General features: G+C 32.5%; 2 protein-coding genes across 4 annotated transcripts in view; both read left to right on the top strand.

Annotated features, from left to right (window-relative positions):
- Nucleotides 1-22,469, top strand: part of LOC118196054 (neural cell adhesion molecule 1-like) — a 296,740-nt gene that overhangs the window by 210,030 nt on the left and 64,241 nt on the right. The gene's annotated exons all lie outside the window — the stretch shown is intronic.
- Nucleotides 14,688-17,052, top strand: Ubc2 (ubiquitin conjugating enzyme 2). The gene has a single exon (XM_035367428.2). It carries the CDS (start codon nucleotides 14,908-14,910, stop codon nucleotides 15,484-15,486), a length of 579 nt encoding a protein of 192 aa, XP_035223319.1. The 5' UTR covers nucleotides 14,688-14,907; the 3' UTR covers nucleotides 15,487-17,052.

The raw sequence follows: 22,469 nt of genomic DNA, 5'->3' as shown, positions 1-22,469 counted from the left end.
TGTTCTATTCCTTCTTCAGTACAATAAGCTGAAAATTCTTTCGATGTAAAGGCACTACCTCGATCTGAAATGATTCTGACTGGATTTCCAAATACAGTCTGTTGTTGCTTCAATTTTGAAATAACTTCTTGTGTAGTTGGTGATTTCACTGGATAGAACCAAGTAAATTTCGTAAAAGCGTCGACAACAGTTAGAATGTGTTGGTATCTCTTGTTCGTCGATGGAAGAGGTCCAATAAAGTCGATATGATACGTACTCAAAGGAACGTTTTCTTTTGGTACAGGATGAAGAAATCTTTCTGCTTTTCCTTGCTTCTTGTTGTACAGTATACATTCTATACAGTTAGCAATTACTTTTTCAACTTTACATTTCAGTCTGGGAATATAGAATTCTTGCTCTACAGCATTCACAGTTTTATCTACAGCAAAGTGACCTTTTTTATGTACCTTCTGTATGATTTCGTTCTGTAAGGATTCTGGCACTACTAGAAGATCTTTACCATTTTCAAATTTGTACAAAATATCATTTCTCACGAAGAATCCATTTTCTTCTCCCTTCTCAACTAAATTCTTGATTAATTTCACATGTTCATCTTCATTCTGTTGTTGTACTAACCGAATCTTCTCAGTTACATCGGATGTGTATGATGTTAAAATTAAAGCATTTCTACTTAAAGCATCAGCATGTTTCATTTGGCTTCCTGAACGATGTACAATTTCGTAATCGAATTCTTCAATAAACATTGCCCATCTCGCAATTTTAGGAGTTAAATCTTTCTTATCTAAAGTTTTCTGAAAAGCACTACAATCAGTTACAATTTTGAATTTAGTCCCTAACAAATAGTTTCGAAATTTCTTCAGAGCTTCTATTACTGCAAGGGCTTCTAATTCGTAACTACAGAGTTTCTCTTGCTGCGGTGAAGTCTTCTTACTCATATACTGGATTGGGTGATAATTACCATCATCAGACAATTGGAGTAATACCGCACCAAAGCCTTGACTACTAGCATCAGTATGAAGTTCTAATGGATATCCTTGCCTAAATATGTGTAGAACAGGTGCCTGAGAGAGAATTTCTTTTAATCTGCAAAAAGCTTCCTGTTGTTCGGAATCGAACTTAAAACCAATACCTTTTCTAAGTAAGTCACTAAGAGGTTTAGCTATTTTAGCATACTGAGGAATGAATTTACGAAAATATCCCGTTAGTCCTAAAAAGCTTTGTAGTTGTTTACAGTTACGCGGTTGTGGAAAGTTTCGAACAGCAACAGTTTTGGAAGGTGATGGTCGAATAGTTCCGTTTTCAATTACATGTCCCAAAAATTCAATTTTACGTTTTAAGAATTGGCACTTTTTGAAATTTATTTGTAATCCATACTCCGAAGCAGTTCTGAATACTCTTTCTAATTTGTCTAAACATTCAACTTCATCATTAGCCGGTATGACTATATCATCCATATAAATAATTAGTACACCTTCATTTAGCAAGTCACGAAATACTGAATAAATATACCTTTGAAAAACATTTGGACTAATACATAAACCAAAAGGAGCTTTAAGAAATTCGTAGATACCATTATGTGTTACAAATGCGGTATACTTGGTGCAATTTTCATCTATGTCTACATGGAAAAAGCCATTTTTCAAATCTAGTGTCGTGAAGACTTTGGACTGTTCTAAGCGATCAAGTACTTCCGGAATTAAAGGCAGTGGAAATTTGTCTTTAATAATCTTCTTATTCAATTTCCGATAATCTATACATAAACGTTTCGAATTATTACGCTTGTTACACAAAATAATAGGCGCCGAATAATTAGAATTGCTAGGCTTTATTATGCCCTCTTTCAACCATTCCTTAATTTGATCGTCAACAATTTTTTGTTCCGCGAAAGACATGTATCTTCTATTTTGACAGACAGGAATATCATCGCATAAATTTATTTGCATCTTGAAGTCAGATTGTCTATTTTTCCGTGGTTGGTACGAATTAATTAAATTACACAGTCTTTCTTTATGTTCTGCATTCGAAATATGCGATAAATCAATCTCGTTGACAGAAATAGCATTCACCAGATGTGAAAGGTAATTAAACGTCGAGCTACTTCCGCTTTCGGGACTTTTGTTTACATTAACAGAGACGCCAGACGATCGCGAAGGATCATAAGCATTCTTCAATGAGATAGCAATATTCAAATTTCCCATAACGCAACGCACGTTAGAATTTCGAGATGACTCAGCAGTTATCAAGTTTACATTACTTTTATTCCGATGAGAAATTATTTGAAGGCCATTCTCAGTAAAAGAGAAGTTAAACTGACTCAATACATCCAAACCTAATACAATTTGATTGCATAATGACTTAACAACATAAATTTTCGTACGCAGTGAAAAACTATCAATTGAAATATCAGAAATAAAAAAGCCGATAGGGTACGTTTGTTTTGATTCAATTCCGTTTAATGTGATATCACTACAATTTAAATTAGGAGAACCAATCTGCTTGTATAACTCTACGCTGTATATCGTTACATCTGAACCAGTGTCAACTAAACTATCAACTAAATGATTATTCACAACAGTCTTCATAATTCTATCCTTGTCACAAATTCGTTGTAATAAAGCTGCTTGATGTGTCTCGGGGGTCTGCTCTGGACAGTTCGTTGAATAATGCCCGAACTTCTTACATTTTATACATTTTACACCCTTTGATTTGTTTACACAATGCTTAGAATAATGCCCTAATTCCTGGCAATTAAAACATTTGACCTTATTAACGTTAGATTGATTTCGGTTTGATGACGAAAGCTTACTTCTATCTTTAACTTGAGTGTCTACTTTCGGTTTCGGATTTTTAAACTTATCATTGTCCGATCTCATTTTATCATAAATTTTAAGCCTTTGTTTAAATTCAGATATTGTTTCGCAACCATATAGTATAGTTTTCCTAACCACAGAATCGGGAATACCATCAATAACATATTTAATTAATGAAGCATCTTCAATGTTACCTCGCGAACACATTTCTTTCATTTTCAAAAAATACTCATCTAAAGATTCATTAGGCATTAATTTACGTTTACATAACATTTCATGCAACTCAGCAGAATTAAAAGCTTTACCATATTCAGATTTCAAAAGCTTTTTTAACTTGCACCAGTCATTAACTTTAGGTTCACTCTGAATAAATAGTTTCGCTTTACCTTTTAATGATCTTTTAGCAAAAACTAATTTATGCAAATCACTCAATTTTAAAGAATTTATAACATCTTCAAATTCATCAATCCATTTATCAACATTTTCATATGCATTACCAGAAAAAAGATTAACAATACTTTCAATATCAGAAAAACTAAGATGAGGTTTAAAATGATCTTGAATTGGAAGCTGCATACTGTTGTTTACTTGAGACTCATTAAAACCAGGATTGTCTCTTTGATTATCATCAAGCATTACTTCAGAAATTTTATTAATAGTTTCATCTTCACTATTTTCTTCATGCAAAATATTTTCAAATAATACAGATAAATCACATAGGTAAGAGACAATTCGGGTTACGACTTCCGTCTTTAAACCTTCTGAATTTATGCACAGTACATTGCAAATTTTAATTAACTCATTCAAAGTAAAACTATTCTGCACTGTATCTATTTTCTTATTAAATTCTTCGGAATCTGGTTTAAAAATAAAGCCAGAAAATTCACGTAATCGTTTCCGGTTATTTCGGTCTCCATCAGTATTAAAAATAAGCTTATGCAAACTTTTGATTTCAGAACTTTTACTGTTCTTTAAAGCTGCTTCCAATTCTGGAATTTCTACTAACTTCATATTGGAAAGAAAGTTTTGTACTCACCCGACAGATGATCGTCGTCAATTGGGTAATCCACACTTTATACGAGTAATCCAATAAATCGAATAACTTGTGACAACAGTTCACTCAGTTCACAGTTCAAAGCACAGTTCTAGTACTCGCACATTTTGGAATTCGAGGCCGCACGGTTGGTCGCCATATTTTTTTGTAGAATTTGACTTGATTCACAGCATGAGAGCACGAAGTAATATTTAAATGGTTTATTTAATAGAAAGAAATAAAAGTATATAAAGAAAAGTATATAAAGATGAAGTTAACGGTATGCAGGATTAACATAATGATGTAAAGGCATAACATCGAAAGCGCAATTAAAGTTCATAAACTCTTGAAGACGTGTGAGCCGTCTGCTCACGTCTGCCATCCACTCTCGACCAGGTCTCAGCGCTGTCTGGGATGATTCTTACTGCGCTGGGTGATGCTGTACTGATGACGTCATAACGGGCAATTCTCATTCAGCATTGGACGGTATGATTTCCCACATATATATGAAAGATATGTATTATATATAAGCGTTATAAGCGTTCATGCGTTATGAGCGTTATGAAGGTAAGTTATAAGTGTTATAAAAATAAGTTATACTTTGCAAAACTGAGGATTAGGCAAAGTATTCTAAGCGGTGTTTGAAAAGTTATTCGAAGTAGAAGTGAGGATAAGTACATGCGTTATAAGCATTATAAGCGATGCTATCGTTCGAAAAGTAAATTCAACAATATAAGATATTGTAGCTTTATAAGTTACATAAAAATAAGTTCGAAGCATTTTAACCGTCAATTACAAAATTTTAATGTTTAGAGAAATTTACAACAATATCGATTAAGAGCGGCCAACTTCTATATATACACTCTTAGACAAAAAAAAAAAAAAAAAAAAAAACGACGCACCAAGAAGGAGTTATCCGAATGGGACGAAAATCGGTAGAAGTGATGTACATGTACAGAAAAACAAATGATTACAGTTTGAGAAAAATTGGATGATTTATTGAAGTGATAGAGCTTCACAAAGTGAAAAAGTCAGTAACGCGTTTGTCCACCTCTGGCCCTTATGCACACAGTTATTCGGCTTGGCATCGATTGATAGAGGTTGCGGATGTCCTCCTGAGAGATATCGTGCCAAATTCTGTCCAACTGGCGCTTTAGATCGTCAACATCCCGAGCTGGTTGGAGGGCCCTGCCCGTAATGCTCCAAACGTGCTCAATAGGAGAGAGATCCGGAGACCTTGCTGGCCAAGGTAATGTTCGGCAAGCACTAAGGCAAGCAGTAGAAACATATGCATTGTGGAGGCGGGCATTATCTTGCTGAAATGTAAGCCCAGGGTGGCGTGACATGAAGGGCAACACAACGGGCCTTAGAACTTCGTCGACGTACCGCTGTGCTGTAAGGTTGCGACGGATGACAACCAAAGGGGTCCTACTATGAAATGTAATGGCACCCCAGACCATCACTCCTTGTTGTCGGCCTGTCTGCCGGAAGACAGTCAGGTTGGTATCACACCGCTGTCCGGGACGTCTCCGGACTCGCCTTCGCTAATCATCGGGACTCAGTTCAAAGATTCATCACTGAAGACTATTCTACTCCAGTCAGTGACATTCCAGTGCGAATGAGCCCGACACCACTGCAAACGGGCTTGACGTTATACAGTGGTCAATAGTAGGCGGCGCAAGGGGCGCCGTGACCTCAGCCCCCTTTCTGTGAGCCGTCTATGAATGGTCCTTGTGGTCACTAAAGCACTAGTTGTACGTACAATCGATGATAATGATGCATCTGGGGCTGTGAGTGCTGCTCTGACGATTGTTCGGTCTTCACGAGGCCTACCGCTTCCTTTTTGACTATTTGCCATGGTTCACCCATTCCTACCAACATCGTCTAATAGTGGCATCGCTCCTGCTGAAATGTCGAGCTATTCTCCGATAAGACCAACCGGCTTCTTTGCGCATATCTTTCAAGCACCTATATGCGAGGCATAGCTACTGTCTACCAGAGCACACGAAATGAAATTCGTGAAGAGGTCTATCGTAATTTCTCCTTTTAAATATCCTTCCAGTTGCGCAGATCAGATGCGCTGTAGCGAAAACCGTTCATTCATTGGCAGCCAAAATGTAAAATTTTGCATTTTCCGTTGAAAATTGCATGCATATCAATTTGTGTCCAATTTGCTTTATATCTTCTCGGTGCGTCGTGGTGCGTCTCTTTTTTTTTTTTTTTTTTTTGTCTGAGATTGTATAATATACGTACGATCGAATTGTGATTTCAAAAATAGTATACCGCAAAAAAAAATTCAACGGATAAGTGAGGATCCACAGTTATAGATCCTTTAGTACAAAAATCAAGAATCGGAGAATTATTGCTAACTTTACAGTGTCTTTAATACACCCTTTGAATTGTAAGGATATATTGTGTACTAGCACAGTAGAATGAAAGAAGATATTTTTTTCATTATATTTTGATAGTTCTGAATGGCAACAAGAATATAATCAGGTATCTGCTGTTTAATAGCATTTCCCATGTAAGGATTTCATTTTTCAGGATAAATATTGATAATCGGTATCAAGTTCTAAAAGCGCTCTGTCATAAAAAGAAGGGGGGAACTGATGTGTACGCCACATGACTTCCTTGTACGGAATATTAAATTATACGCATTTTTCCTGCATTTCATTTATATTTCTCATTCAATTAATTCAGTTCTGACTTCGCGGAAAGGTAAAAATACATAAAAACTCAAAATATTTTCATTAAAAATTGAAAGTTATAGAAAAACATAAAACACCAAATACAGTTAAACCAATTAAAAATTTTTTTTTTTTTTTTTTGCAATTAAAATTACAGTTTATACGCAAAACCAAGCTATTCGGTCAGCAGGCAAGAAGTGCAGATTTTTCGGTGCACAAAAACTAAAAGTTTCCTTTTGGGTCCACTCGGCAAAAAGACACTGAACGTGCAGAGAGACTTAATTCACTATTCTGCTAAGTTTCAAATGTAAACAAATATGGCTGCTATGAGGGAGGGGGGACTAGGCTTAGCCGCAATTTAAACAACTTTTAAATTGTTGATAATGCTACAACTATTACATGCAGATTAACTAAAGGCATAAAAACCTTAACCGGAAGATAAAACCAACATAATTCATTCAATTTTTAAAGCAAAAAATGGACAATTTACCAACATATAAGACTAAAAAAGTGGGTATTTTATATACTTTTGGTGTGGCCGATTGCAACCAAAAAAGGGAGGTGCACAGTTACATGTTATAGCAGTCCTATATACAAAATTTCAACCTTCTGAGGCTAGTTGTTTTTGAGTTATGCGAGATAAATGCATACGTACGTACGTTCGTACAGACGCCACAAAACATATCTCTTCTGAATCCATTTTAAATCAGTTTTATTATTCGTTTGGGAAAAAGAGTCCTTTATTCTGCCCTTACGTACAGATGTCACGCAAAAACATCTTTAAATTGCATTCGATAACGGTCAAAATGGATATTTTCGTTGAAATATGGCACCCGGAATTTTTCGTGATTACAGTACTTTCTTTGCTTCGTACAAGGAAGTAAAAACAAGAAAATGGAAATCGAGATTTAGACGACAGATAGTAAAATGCATAGGTGGTTTGGGGGATAACGAAATTCATCTATTCTTTCGATAAAATAGTTTATTATAGTAATGAAAAATGATTTCACTGTAAATTTAAAATGCAAGTTCTAACCATATTCTTCCTATAATAATGTATTTGCTCATCCTGCAACAATTGTTCAGCATATAGCTGAAGTGGAAAAAAATATACTTCCTATGCAAAATTAAACATATTTTAATTCATACCAATTAAACATATTTCAATGTATTATTCCTATTCAAAATTAAACATATTTCATATTGATACTGGTTTTATGAAAACATTGCTGTGCTTCTCTTCCGTCTATTTTTTTAACCGTCAGAAAAGAGAAGTCTTCTAACAGTCGTTTAACTAATGAACGTTCATTATATCATCGGAATCGCAAAGGCTATTTCCGGTATGGGCTGTATTTCCGGTGAGTTGGCTTCGTCATATGAGTGGCAGCTGATGTTCGCCTATTCGTTACTTGTTATTTATACCCGACCTCTTCCAAGTATCCCTCTTGGGAGAACTGTGGTTGTTAGCGAAAGGGGAGTAAAATTATTGGGTGAAGGTATTAATTTATGTCTGTGACACATTTAAAAAAATACTTCTCTGTAACTGTAATTACTTTGTAATTGCTCATAAGAGTAACAACATTTTTTTATCACGTTAATAAAGTTTGAGAGTATCCATTTGTAATATTTCCTGATAAACTCCTTTTGCAGCGAATAGGTCCGTAAATTGCATATATCAGATTGCTTTAGAAATTTTATTTCAGCAAATACCAAGCTTTATTTATATATGATTCTACATGATTAATATTTATGTTACAAGATGAGACCCTACAAGGCGTATGTATTTAAATATGTATTAGCACGCCAGCCTACAATGCAGGGTATGGCCCGATCAGCGTAACAACAACACAAATGGCATCCAGTGACGTAAAAAATCTACTTTAAAAAAGCTTTTGCCTCCCTCTCAGTACACACCGAAAGGAGAAAATAAAAACTCTATATTTATTTTAGAAGTAAAAATTTAATTCCAGTGTTCTAAGGAGTTATTTTGGTTTTTCTTCTAGTTGCAAAATCGTCGGCAAGATTCTAGATAAGGAGTGGGCAAATACTTTTAAACATGGTCCAAAGGCCTTTTTTTAGCTCATCATTGCATGTATATCTAAAGGAAGATACAGTGGTGCTTGTATGACGTTCTTTTGCGGTACCTCTATTGTTTGCTAGAACGCAAGTGGAGAGAAGGATAGAAATTTTTTTAAAAATCACAGTTTTAAACATCATTTTATGTACTTAATGTCATATTTTTAGTCCAAAAGGGCTTTGTCCTTGAAGGACTTCGTTTTGCGATTTTGCGTCGAATCTGACGCAAATGTCCGTTTCACTTTTCAAAGATGTCCGTTTCACTTTTCAAACTGTTGCCACCAAATATTATCGCTCTGTATTATTTTTAAAGAAATTAAACAATTAAGAATTTGTATGTATATTTGAATGTTTCTCGCACTGTGAAAAACAGCGGTACCTAGAGCTATCCAATTTTGAATGACGTAATCCTACTGCAAATATGGGCATCTGAAAGCCCAAATTATAAATTGGTTTCATATTGTGTAAAACTTTAACGAATTTTTGATTAACAAACTCAACGATTTAAAAGCGAGCAATGGCAACACTCTACGGGGTAGGGTTGGCTTTTTATCTCCAGCACGAGGAACTGTGTATCGGAAATTCTAAAGATATGCTCATTTTAAAATTATTTTGAAACATTGCTGTTGAACTGAATTTTATGGTTTAAAAGTGCAAAGAACATGATATTTAGTAAATAAAGCTAACACACAAAACGTTAAAAAAGCTGCCCTTTCGACGTAATTTAAAATATGAAATCCTTCAGATCTTATTTTATATGTGTGTATATATATATATTTGTGTGTGAACTCTGCATGATAATGTTTCATCCATTTTTGAATCACCGATACCAGGGCACAAGGAGCAACCGAGCAGTAAAGTCGCTGATCACTGGTAGTTCGATCATTGTTCGATTCCATGCGAGCGGTCTTGCTACATGGGAGTTTTCGTGGTTTTCCTCATGTGTTAAGTGTTATACGGGCCAATCACCCTTATAAATTCCTCCACGAAGGCATCCCTTACCTTAGTCAGATAGCCCTCGTGTGCTATGCTGTAATCAGATAAACCGAAACGGAATCAGGGGACAAGGCGGGTAGGCGCCTCGGAAAATTTCTCGATTTCCCGACTGATTTTCAAGGGCGTAACTGTTGTATTATATGAAAGGTTCTTCTATTAATGGTGTAAATGTTAATTTAAATACTGTTTAAATTAACATTTTATTACATTTATTAATCAATAGGTATTCAGCGTTTCCGTGCTTGGCGATTGAACGAGCTAGTTAAATGAGACTTCAGGGAATTTCTCTATGTATAATATAAAACGAACTAAATCCTTTAAAAATTTTTTTTACGGATGTAAGCATAATAACGCAGCTCTTGCATGCTTTGGAATAAGTAACTAATGTCTTCTCAAAAAGGGAGCATTCTTGAATTATTTTGGATATATTCTGTTTTTATCTAACCATGAAATCACCGTTTGGAAGCCTTGAAATATGAAGAGCAAATATTTGGTTAATAAAAAATCTTGTTGCCATTTGAAAGTATCAAATCTTATTAAAAAATACACACTTTTTTTAAAGTAACTTGTTATACTCCTAAACAGTAATCTACAATAATCTGGAAGATAAATGAAGTATTTTATATTACGTATGTTGCTAAATATATAGTTATACTGTTTACCTGAACGTGGTATTTATCTTAAAACGAAAGCAACAAAATTATCTCGGGTGCTAATAAAAATAATAATAATAGTAAAAGAATAATCCGTATATTCTTGTGAGTTCATATGCGAGCTTTACTTGGTAAGGATAGAAGTTCGATTTCAGATATGCAGATTTTGCCTGTTTATGGAAGTTAATTGTTCCTGTGAAAATTTCCATGAATCCAAATGGCATAAATCTCTCTGCCCCAGCTTAAAAAAGTTCCATTAATTTGTAGGAAAACGTTTTCTAACATTTTAGATCTTAAACGGAAATTTTAAAATTAAATGTCCAGTCCGTATAAACAGAAGTAGTTTGCAGTGTAGTTTTCATTTTTCAGTTCGGGAATGCAGCAGTGAGCCTAAAGGAGGTTTACAGTCACGATGATGCATTGAAATTGTACGGTTATGTCGGAGATAGAGGAGGGTATAGAAGAAAGTGGACAGAGACAAGTTTAGTGGTACTTGCGTACGCACAAATCAAAAAGCAGGGATACTTGGGCACAAGAAACATTCATTGATCAATGAGTAATTGAATAGTTTAGTGAGAGTTTGCACGAAACCACACCTTCTTGTTTATTTTTCAGTAAACTTACAGTTTTCAGTAAACTTACGGTAACTTACAGTGGCAGGTGCCAATCATTATAGGTGTTGGCCACTACTAAGGCCGGAAGCAGGAGGTCACTTTATTATGGATTCCGGCCACGGTTGCCTCCTATTGGTTTACATCTATGCCTTATCCGGGATTCTTAACCGGGTCCTTCGGTACGGCAGTCAGTCACTAACCATTCTTCCGTCTGGGCGGCATCTTTCGGTACTTGAAACAGCCACTCAGAATATTAATTTGGACTGCACAAACCTATATTTTAACAAATGTTTATAATATTTCATCGCAGTTTTGACTTTGATTCTGTTAAAACAATCATAGCTTCTTTAATTGGTGAACTGAATTCTTTAAAGCTTTTTACCAGTGAGTCCATTCTTATTAGTAATGTTTTACTGTACTTTTTTTGTAGTTGTAATAATTATGAATTAATACCTTCTGAATTCAATGCAGACAGTTAATAATTAAATGTTTGATTAAAGAAGCTTCTGAATTAAATTTAAATTTCTCTTCCTTCAAGCGCTATTTTCCAAGCATTTGAACTTCCGATTTATATATATAAGCGTTGCCACCGTTTTGAAAATTTTTGACCCACACATTTTAAAATCAGGATGTCATGGGGGAAGGGAAGGAAAAAAAATTGTTTTGTTGTATTTATAGTAAGAAAATAAATATTTTCCTTTTGGAAGGTAAACATGTAACATGACACATCATTAAATAATCACATGTGACATATAATAAAATAATTAGTCACACTCGGATATCGATATTAAATGCACAAATAATACTTAAAAGTAAGAATAGTTATGCATAATAACATTTATAATGTACGGTAAAGTACCATAGGTACAATATATAATGTAATTATATGAATTTGGAAAAAAAAAAAAAAAAAAAAACTAACAGGAGTAATATACATATATTAGAAAACTACAGGAAAATAATTGAAACTATATTAAAATTTATTATTACTATTTTAATTTCCGCTTTAAAAGCGCATTTTTGGTCGTAAATTACATTCAATTTTTATCTTACTGCAAACCAGTATTTAAAGCTTTAATCTTTTCCAGTGTTAATCTACTTCACATCGTACTTGAATAATTATTCACCGAAAACAAACATCTTTCAGCGTATGCATTGGAAGTCTGAATCCTAAATATAAATTCAGTTAACATCTGAGTTTGAAAATTTCCTCTTTTTTTTTAATATAATTGCCTATAACTCTGAATTCCTCCTACCTTCTTTTAACTTCCCTTTCAAATACCCTAATATTTCCTTTATTGTACAAAGTTCATTAAAAATATAGTCATCTTTTATTTTATCAAAATCAGTTTCTTTTTTAATTTTACCAAAGTCAATTTTTTGGGCATATTTATGAATTTCGCAGCAGTCTTGTAAGTGAGAACATTTTTTTAATTAAATTTAAGTTAAAAAAATAACAGTAATAATTTCCGAAATTATATCATATTTTTTCCTGCATGAAATATAAAAAATAGCTTAATTAATTGTTTAATTTTAAAATTAAAAAACTACTTCGTCTTACTTTCGCTTGATAAAAAAAAAAGCCACTAGTAAAAAACTTTAATTATCTCTGTTAAGCAAAAGGTTTAAACAGCAAATTAGGAATTAAAACAAAAATTATGAATTTTACCTCTTTAATTGTTTATTTTATATATAATATACATTTATTTTACATAAAATAATATACAAACATATTCAGAACTTGCTAACTTACAATGAATAAGTAAAGCAAAAATTAAAAACTTATAAACTAAATCTGTTACACCAGTTTTACAGTATTCACTTCTGGCCTTATGATAAGCTTGAATGGAAGTGAAATTACATTCATTATCCGTTAAAATAAATACTCAAAAATCTTTTTGCGAATTTTTTTTATATCATTATAATTTCGCAATTTCTACGAAAGCCAGATAAACTAATAATTAATCCGGACAATGAATCTAAAAAGCAGCTTATTTTTGTGAAAAACGGCCTGATAGCAACAGTGTGTACATATATATAAGTGGACCCTTAAAATTCTAATTTGGTTTGGATATTTCCCCTCTCCATCCTTTTCATAATGCTGGATGGCTCTGCTAGTTTTTAAGTGAAAGTCAAAATTTGTAAACTAAACCTTTCTCCTTTTGAAGACTCCGATATCGAATTACGCACTTGCTTTCTTCTTGTCGGCTAAATGGCATGCTGTTTTGCCTCTCTTCAAAATTATAAATGGGTATCATGTACTTCTGGAACAGGCGCGCTTTTAGTTCTCAGTTACGTATGGTGGCTTAAAAATGTATATCAACCTAAATAAAAGAAAATATTAATTTGTCAATGTCTGAAAATTTCCTCACTACGCATCATTTATCTTTCTTTACTACGTATCTATGTATCCGAATTATTACGCATGCACGCATAATGAAATCAAAGTTGGTGGCTGACAAGTTAACAGATAGAATATAAATCAAAATCAGATCAAAAACGACTAACTGATAATAATAATAATAATAATATGATAAAACAATTAGTTGAAAATTTCATGGTCTTTTTCAAGAAGCAGCCGAAAAATTTTCGACAAAGCCACATTTTTCTGGATCATCATAGCAACAAAGTCAACATATAATTTTGTGAAATAATTCAAAAGTTAGACAAAAAAAAAAGTTAATTTAAAACAAAAATGTAAGATCATTGAATTTTTTAAAAATAATATTAATAATGAATGTAATAAAATAAAGTTAAAAATTTTTTAATCAATCATCAGTATATAATCTGCTCTGACAAACAAATAATACTGTATAAAAATTATTAAAAATAAAATTAGAACATTCCAAGTTAGAATCAGAAAAACCAACCGAGCAAATTAATATTCAAGTAATAAATGTTAATCCCAAGAAACGGCAAGACAGCTAAATGACTATCGCAAAACAAAAGTAATTAGTAAGTGAAAATTTAAAAATTTAAGATTAAAATTTTTTAATCGATCATCAATATATAATCTGCTTCGACGTCACGGCAAACAAATAATACTATATAAAAATTAGACAGCATAAAATTAGAACATTCCAAATTATAATCAGAAAACGGATGAGCAAATTAATATTCATTACTTATTAACATTTGTTACTTAATAATATATTATTAAGTAATAAATGTTAATCTTAAGAAATGGTAAAACTGCTAAACGATTATCGCAAAAAAAGTAATTAGTAAGTGAAAATTTAAGAAAACTAAATTAAATTATGTAAAAAAAGCAATTTACCTAAAAAAATCATCTACGGTAATTTTTGTACAAATGAAATATTTTTAAATTAAAGAAATTAAAATGAAATAAAAATTATAAGCACATTAACAAATTATATTCAGACACAGCAAAGCAGAACCAAAACGAAATTCTTACAAGTCAATGTAAACAAACACTACCTAAAATTACGTAAAAGTTTTTTGTAAAAAGTTTAAAAAAAAAAAAAAATTATATTTCTTTTGCGCAAATATAAAAAAATTCATCTGCAGATTTTTAAAATTTAATATAAAATATAAATAACGTCTGATTTGGAATGAACTCTTTTTTTTTTTAAATAATGCGATATGTATTTTTATTCTGTGCGTTTCTCAAATGCGAAATAATAAATGCCGTGTGGTCAAGGTTCATCGTAGCAATCAAAATTTCAAACCTTCAAAGGCGGCGCGCGAAAACCGTGCTCTCTAACGATGTTCCCTATCCAACAGCTACTGCCATCTACTGGCGCGGAGTATTTTAACTGAAACAGCTTTTAGAAGAAGCTAGCGAGCGAGCCTCATGTGAGGTGGCGCAGGAGAAGGAGAATGGTCGAAAGCTTTAACTGTAACCAATGAGATAAAAACTTGGCACTTCTACTTTAACTACCAGCTTCCAGAACAATAGATGCGTTAAGGTTAATGAGTTTGTAGCTGTGTAACGCTAAGTAAGTTCTATAAACGAAATATTACCATAATAAACACAGTTTAAAAGGACGAATATCGTATCGACGTTCAATCTATGTGATGGCGTCATCTAGCAATTCCGGAGGAGCGAGTTCGTCGAGAAGTCGACTGAGTGGGTCATCGTCATCGAACTCGGAGCGTGAGAAAGAAACCAAGGAGACAAAGTCTACTCCTAAGATGTCGAAAGCGCTGAATACCAGTATGAAGCGAATTCAGAAAGAATTAGCGGAAATAACTTTGGATCCGCCACCCAACTGTAGTGCAGGGCCTAAAGGTGATAATTTATATGAGTGGGTGTCTACTATTCTAGGCCCTCCAGGCTCAGCTTATGAAGGAGGTGTATTTTTCCTTGACATCCATTTCTCTCCAGAATATCCGTTTAAACCTCCCAAGGTAACATTTCGCACCAGAATTTATCATTGCAATATCAATAGCCAAGGCGTCATATGTTTGGACATTTTAAAAGACAATTGGAGTCCTGCGCTCACCATTTCGAAAGTACTCTTATCTATTTGCTCGTTGCTTACCGATAGTAACCCAGCTGATCCTCTGGTAGGTAGTATTGCTACCCAGTATGTTCAGCATAGAGAGGAGCATGATCGCATCGCCCGACTCTGGACCAAGCGTTATGCAACATAAATTTATTTGGAAACTGTTCATTTGCGTTTTTAAACTTCCAAGACATCAAGTTTGAATTCTTTTGTCTGTTGGTAAGAATGTTGTAGATCTTTAACCTAATATCATACTGAAATTTGTTATTCATGTTTGAGTAAATGCTTTAAAATTATTTTTCCAAAGGATTAGATTTTGTTAATGCAGTGTATAAAAGATATTGTACATTGCTTCATTTATGTTAAATTAATAAGAGTTATAATTGAATCGAAAATTCTGACTTAGTTTTGTAGAACAAAATCTATATTAAAGCATTGATCAACATATAACTGTTATTAAATATTATGTTAATAATGCTTTTTAAGTGGATTGATAGTTCATTGTCAGGTTTTTAAAATTGGAGTAAGCTGTTTATTGAAAATCTTCCTATTAAGTATGGAAAATACTTATTTAAAATGTGTAGTTAACACGCTTAATATGTGAAACTTATACCTTAAGTGTGCAAAGTATTTGTTTAAAATGTGTAGCTAATACGCTTCATGTGTGAAACTTATATCTAAACTCCATTCAACATTTATTTATGTGAACTATCTAAAAATTATTGTAAAATGTATTCATACTTTATAGATGGAATGTTTTAAAGTGTCTTCAAAGTTGGCATTTCTGCTTTATGTAAAGTTATTATTATGTTGTATTTTTTACAAGTGAACATATATCAAGCAATAAAATTCATAAAATTTTATTTGCAGAACATATTTATGTATCCGTTCGTTAGTATTAATTTTAAATGAGTACTACAGGTTTTGAATTCTTGCACTAAATTTTGTGTTAAAATTCCTATTTACATTTTTATGAATGAAAATGATATGGAAGTCATTAAGTTTGAATTTTAGTTGATGTAACTATTCAGAAATTTATATTGATGCATATGCATTCCATTTCACTGGTAAAATAATTGCAAAGTTTTAAATGTAGAATTCTTGTGTGTACGAATAATGGCTAATGAAATGCTTGATATATTTGTAGATTTTTGGGAAACCAAAAATGCTGATTGGTATGTTTGCTGCTTATATGATTCCTGTTATCTATTTTGTGTGGTGCCTCTTTGTATCATTTAATATAGTGTATTTCGTGCATGAAGTAGTAATGCCTAGTAACTATACTTCTGTTCTAGCATAATTGAATTTCCAACATTTAGTGTTTTCGCAAGTAAACATTTTGAAGGCATCTTTTAGTGTGTGTTTTTGCTCTTAGCATTTAAAACATATTTTCATTCCATGTATGAATATTATTTTCAATATTTGTACTTCAAGTCTATTATTTAAAAATATGAAATACTCTTCTGTATTTCATTGTTTACCTAAGATTGGTTATGTCTGTAAAATCACTATCCCGTTATAAAACCATTTTTTTTCCTTTTTTTCAAATTGGTATTTTAATTTAATGAAGTGAGTATCATTTTATGCTTATTTATTAGTCTAGAATTTGACATCATTTGTTTAAAAAGTATCATTATTTGTGTACTTGGGATGTCAGTATTTTATTGATATGTGCACTTATGTAGTTTGAAAATAAAGTAATTGTTGTAGTGTACATGTGTGTATTCATTAGATACATGCCTTAAACATATTAAATTATTCTGAAAACTAATAGTAGCATCTTTATTGAATGACAGAAACATTATTCATTGAAGCTATTTAAACTCTGAAAAGGTGATTAAGATAATATTTGATTGAAGTGATGTATCAGCAGATTTAGATTAGATTCCTGTTCCAACATGTAAGCATTAACTTTTTTTTTTTTACATTGTTTTGTTGGAAAATATGTGTAAATTTTTTATTAATGCACAGCTTTACCTGATTGAATTCTGTACTCAGTAAACTTTATATTTATCATTGGTAATTTTTCTAATAGCAAAATTGTAAGTTATAATAAATAGTTTTTAGTAACACTTAAAAAAAAAATTAGTTATTTTAATGTAGATGAATATGTTTCTTACGAGTTAAACTGCTATTTATACTGTAAATATATTTAACTATTTAGAAATAATATCCTGTACTATACTTTAATATCTCAAGATGTTTGTAATATAAAATGATTTAAAAATGTATAATGATCTCTCAAAACGTTTTGATTTTGGGCTAGGGGGGTGTCAGATGTAGCTGTTTTTTATTTATTTAATGGAATTCAAATTCCAATTTTTTTTTTTTTCTGTTAATAATAAGTTGAGCAAAATGAGTTGTGTGGATCAGATCTTTTTCATTTTATTTGTATTAAAATGCATAAACCATTTTCTTTATACTAATGGTTGTATCTGTTCCCGAGCTACTAGTTTATTAACTGTGTGTAACATGAATGTTTTTAACTAAAAGCAGGTGTAGCATTAGGTAATAATTTGGACTTGTTGTCCATGCTCTTACAAAATATTGTCAACTGGCTGTTTTAGTAATTGTCGTAAAAGACTAGCTTGAATGTCTTTACTGCACATACTGTTCTGTTCATAAATAATCATAACAAAAGGAAAGCATTTTATGAAACAATCAAAAAATATATATGGCCCATGTTTATAGTTTTACAGTCAGTGACTTCTGTGCAGTGAAATAGTGATTATAAAAAGTGTATAAATCCATGAGTATTGCAATACAAGTCTAGATATGTGTTGATGGTTTACCTGTTCTCATATGTGTGCACAAAAATACTGCAGTTCTGAAGTTGTGGACGTCATGCCACAGGATTTGTAACGGTTATTAGCATTTGCAGTATGAAGTGTAAATGTTTCTAATTTTTATATTGTAGGACATTATGGATTAGAAAAATGTTTTTAAGTTGATAATTTTGCTGCTTACAACAGTGCATTATGCAGTGTACTGTAAAAACAGTATTAAATATAAAAAATATTTCATTATTTTCACAGAGTTGCCAACTCTCCCGATTTAAGCGGGAGACTCCCGCTTTTCGACCGCTCTCCCGCCAACCCGATTTACGATATATTTCTCCCGACTTTTTCTTATTCTTAAAATTTCTCACGACTTTTATGAAACTTGGCTTAATACTTTGTTATATGAATAAAAACAAAGTGCTTTTGGATGTCTGAAAGCAATTGAATTATTCTACATTATATCTAAAACAAAACCTTGCTAATCAGATAGCTTCTGCTTTGTGAGTGACAGCATTATACGTATCCAGAAACGTCGTTCTCCAGTTCTCCAATGGGCTTCGAGCTCCACTGCGTGTCAGCTGGCATATATTAGCCAGTGAGGACAAAGTAAGTTGTTATTTGGACGTGCTTTAGTTATTTCTTTCATTTTGTCCAGAGTTGTGTGAGTACACGTGCCTTAGGGAAATAGTTTTAGAAATTATCATCTTTTGCTACGTCTGCGAGAAAGTGAAATACTCGTGTACATTTCAAAAATCGTACACAGTTGACTTTCATTCCATTATTTCCTCAAAGAAATGTAATAAATTTGCGATGTGTACCACCCGTCGTTGCGATTTTTCGATTTCGCATGGTGGAAGGGCGGATGTTCTCAAACATGTACGTACGCAAAAACACAAGGATAACATGAGTTGTTTTTAAAAAAACGGAAAATTAAATTTTTCTTCGGAAACAAAGGACCAAAAAGTTATTAATGCAGAATGTCTGTTCTATGCCTTTTTACTGGAGCACATCCTGCCACTGAATGCATCGGATCACGCTGCAGCTTTATTTAGAAAAATGTTTCCCGATAGTGAAATCGCTAAAAAATACTCAAGGTCCAAGAATCAAAACAGGATCAATTGTTAAAGAAATGGGTTTGAAAAATAAATCTTCAGTTATTGATAGCATTAAAACAGCTCCTTTCTGCCTCTCTACGGATGGAAGTAATAATACCGATTCAAAACTGTATCCAATTGTTATTTTTTTGATCCAGAGTCTTCAGAAATTGAGTGCAGTTTACTTTATGTTCCTACTTTAGAAGGACATTTGACAGGCTTTAATATAGCACAGCTAATTATTAAAACTTTAAAAGAAAATGCAGGCCCTCTGGATAATTGCTTAGCACTTGGTGCCGATAATGCACCAGTATTGGTAGGCTTGGAAGACTGGTGTTGCAGGCATCTTAAGAAAAGGAAAATTCAGATTATGAGGTGCACCTGTCACCTCTTAAATTTAGCAGCTGAAAAAGGGGCAGCTTCTTTACCCATAAATGTGGATGAACACATCGTTGATATTTATTATTATCTTGAAAGGAGTTCTAAAAGGAAGGAAAAATTGAAACAATCCATCCAAGTCTTCATTCAAGTTTCCTAATTGTAACAGCTGCATAACAGCAGTTTACAATTAGAAAACTTGGATGAAGTTATAAAATCAGCTAGGATTGACACCCAGTGGAGTTTTAATTGGAAAAGTGAAAGGTGCTGATGGAACTGTAAAATATAGTGAACTGTCTAGAATTGTGTTACCATCTTGACAGTTCCCTATAGTAATGCAGAGTGTGAGAGGATTCTCAGTGTTGCGAAAACGAGGACTAAATTTAGATCTAATATTAGTGATGACACATTCGAAAAACTTTTATTAGCGAAAACAGGCCTACGTAGCAATTGCTGTGAACAAAATTATGAAGTTTCTTTCTTAAAGAAAGCAAAATTTGCCACTGTTTATAACATTTGTACGAAAACTAAAGTGTCTTTTTTTTTTTTTTTTTTTTTTCCTTAAACGATGCAAGTAATAAAAATGTTTTTTATGTGTAAGGTATTTTTTTGTTGCTTGCATTTAAGAATTAGTTACTATTTAAAGTTAATTCATTATTAAAAACTATATTTTTATCATTTAAAAAGTCTTTTTAACATTGTGAAAAATCTCCTGATTTCGTAAAAAAATCTCCTGATTTTTGAGTGTCATAGGTTGGCAAGTATGTTTTCAAAATTCAGTTTCATTTAAGTAAATCAAACTGCTTAGTCTTGTTTTTCTACATTTTATGATATGCTTCCATCTTATTGCTACTTAAAATATATGATAAAAGTATATTTACTGGTACCCTGGAGAAAATTGGTGATTTTTGGTGGCACATGGATACCAAGTTTGTGCAACTCTTTGACTTGTTATTTTGGCTTTGTGTAGCGGCGATTTTAGCGCCAAAAATTGCCACTACACATAATAAGTCAAACTTGGTGTCCATGTACACACTGACCTATTTTCACTTTAAAAAAAATCGCAGAATTGTGCAAACTAGGCATTGCGTGCCTTTTTCTTTATCCATGTACACATCAACCTATTTTCACTTATAAAAACATCAGAGAATTGCACAAACTTGGCATTGCGCACTCACTTGACTTTGTCCATGTACACATATATATTTTCACTTAAGAAGTCAAAGGAGCACCCAATTCAACAGTAGTGGCAAACAAAAAATACATAATCTCGATAAACTAACTACATTTTAAACCAAACAGCAAAATAACATAAAAAAGGAAAAACCTCTTGTGCATCTAAGCACTACACAAGGCCCACTTACCCTTATTTAGAAATTTCTTCATCTTCAGTCTGTGGCACAGAAAATTCCTTAACAGCATCCAAAAACTTCCTAAAATTATCTGAACTTGAATCCATGTATCGGTATCAGTGCATAAATTTAAAAAAAAAAAAAATTAGAGTAAAAAATGTCTTCTGTAGTTCCGGACTGTCCGGAAAATGGCTTCTAAATAAACCTTCATTTACACACCAGTCGTCAATTAATGCTCTTTTCCCCTTTCGTTCTAAATCGTACAGAAATTTCAAATTAATCTTCCTAAACCAGGGTAGTAATAATATTAATTTAGGGGTGTGGATCATTTTGCTTAAAAAAGCCATACCTTATTTAAACATGCGAGAAAAATATATTTCAGGGTGCCTCTTTGCAAAAATTGGTGATTTTGTGGCACCATTCCTGTTTTTGTGCAATGCCCTCCCAAGTAAAATAGCATCCAAACCATAATGAATTAAACATAAAAAATTTATGAACTTAATAAACTGCATTTTAAATTAAAATAAAACGAGGAAATAACATAAAATTGGAAATGTATGTTATGTAATGTGCGCAGTACAAAAAGGAAATATCTACTTGCCTTATTTAGAAATATCTGCGTCTTCGATGTGTAGCACATAGAATTCTTTAAAAGCATCCAAAACCTGTTTAAAATTATCTGAGCTAGAATCTGTATACTGCTATTGCCACATAAATTCTTAAAAGTAAAAACAAAAATATCCTCTGATTCTGTGGCATTTCTTTCGAAAATTCCATTTTATTACACTTCACATACCTTCCATAGTGTTAATATGAGCTCCGGTTTCCAAATCCATAAATGTCAGTGTATAATTTACTGAGATTTGAACGAAGCCATTTAAATCTTCATTTAGACACCAGTCAACGTTTTTGTTCTAAATAGTGCAGAAATTTGGTTAATCTTACCACCGGCAGCCATTTTACAGTGTAAAGTACAAAATAACCAACGTCCAATGCAGAAACAAGCGCTGAGAAAATTTTCTCAACAATCAAAATCACCACAGTCACACATTGCAACCAATCATGTCATAATAGGGTATCCAAAACATTTCAAGGGGTACACTAAAATATAGTCTACCTAGACATGTTAATGAAAACTCCTGTATTGAGACTCTATTACTGAAAAGTAAAGGGAGAATGAATTTGGAAGTAATTATTGTACATTTAAATAATAATGATAAAAAATTGAGGTAGGCAGCAAGCTGAATATAACGTTTTTGACTGCCTTCATGCTGCATATTCTGGTATTTTGTATTAAAACTCAACAAAACCTCAACTAACTCAAATAAATTAAGTTATAACTGACTGAAATAAAAATAATTTCTAAGAAATTTGAATTAAAATTTTTTAATATATAAATGATTAGTATTTTCCCTCTGTTCAGGCAAATCACTTTATGTGATGCAATACATATTTCAGTTTTTTTTTTTCTGGAGTTTCCCATTCATTTATGCTCATATCATTTGTTCTTGAACTGTGACATCAAGC

The sequence above is a fragment of the Stegodyphus dumicola genome, chromosome 9, assembly GCF_044657685.1.
Source record: "Stegodyphus dumicola isolate Sdum_Otavi_A_Nest chromosome 9, ASM4465768v1".
NCBI classification, from domain to species: domain Eukaryota; kingdom Metazoa; phylum Arthropoda; class Arachnida; order Araneae; family Eresidae; genus Stegodyphus; species Stegodyphus dumicola.
Note: the sequence above shows the minus strand (reverse complement) of the source record. Positions and strands in the feature narration are given on the sequence as shown.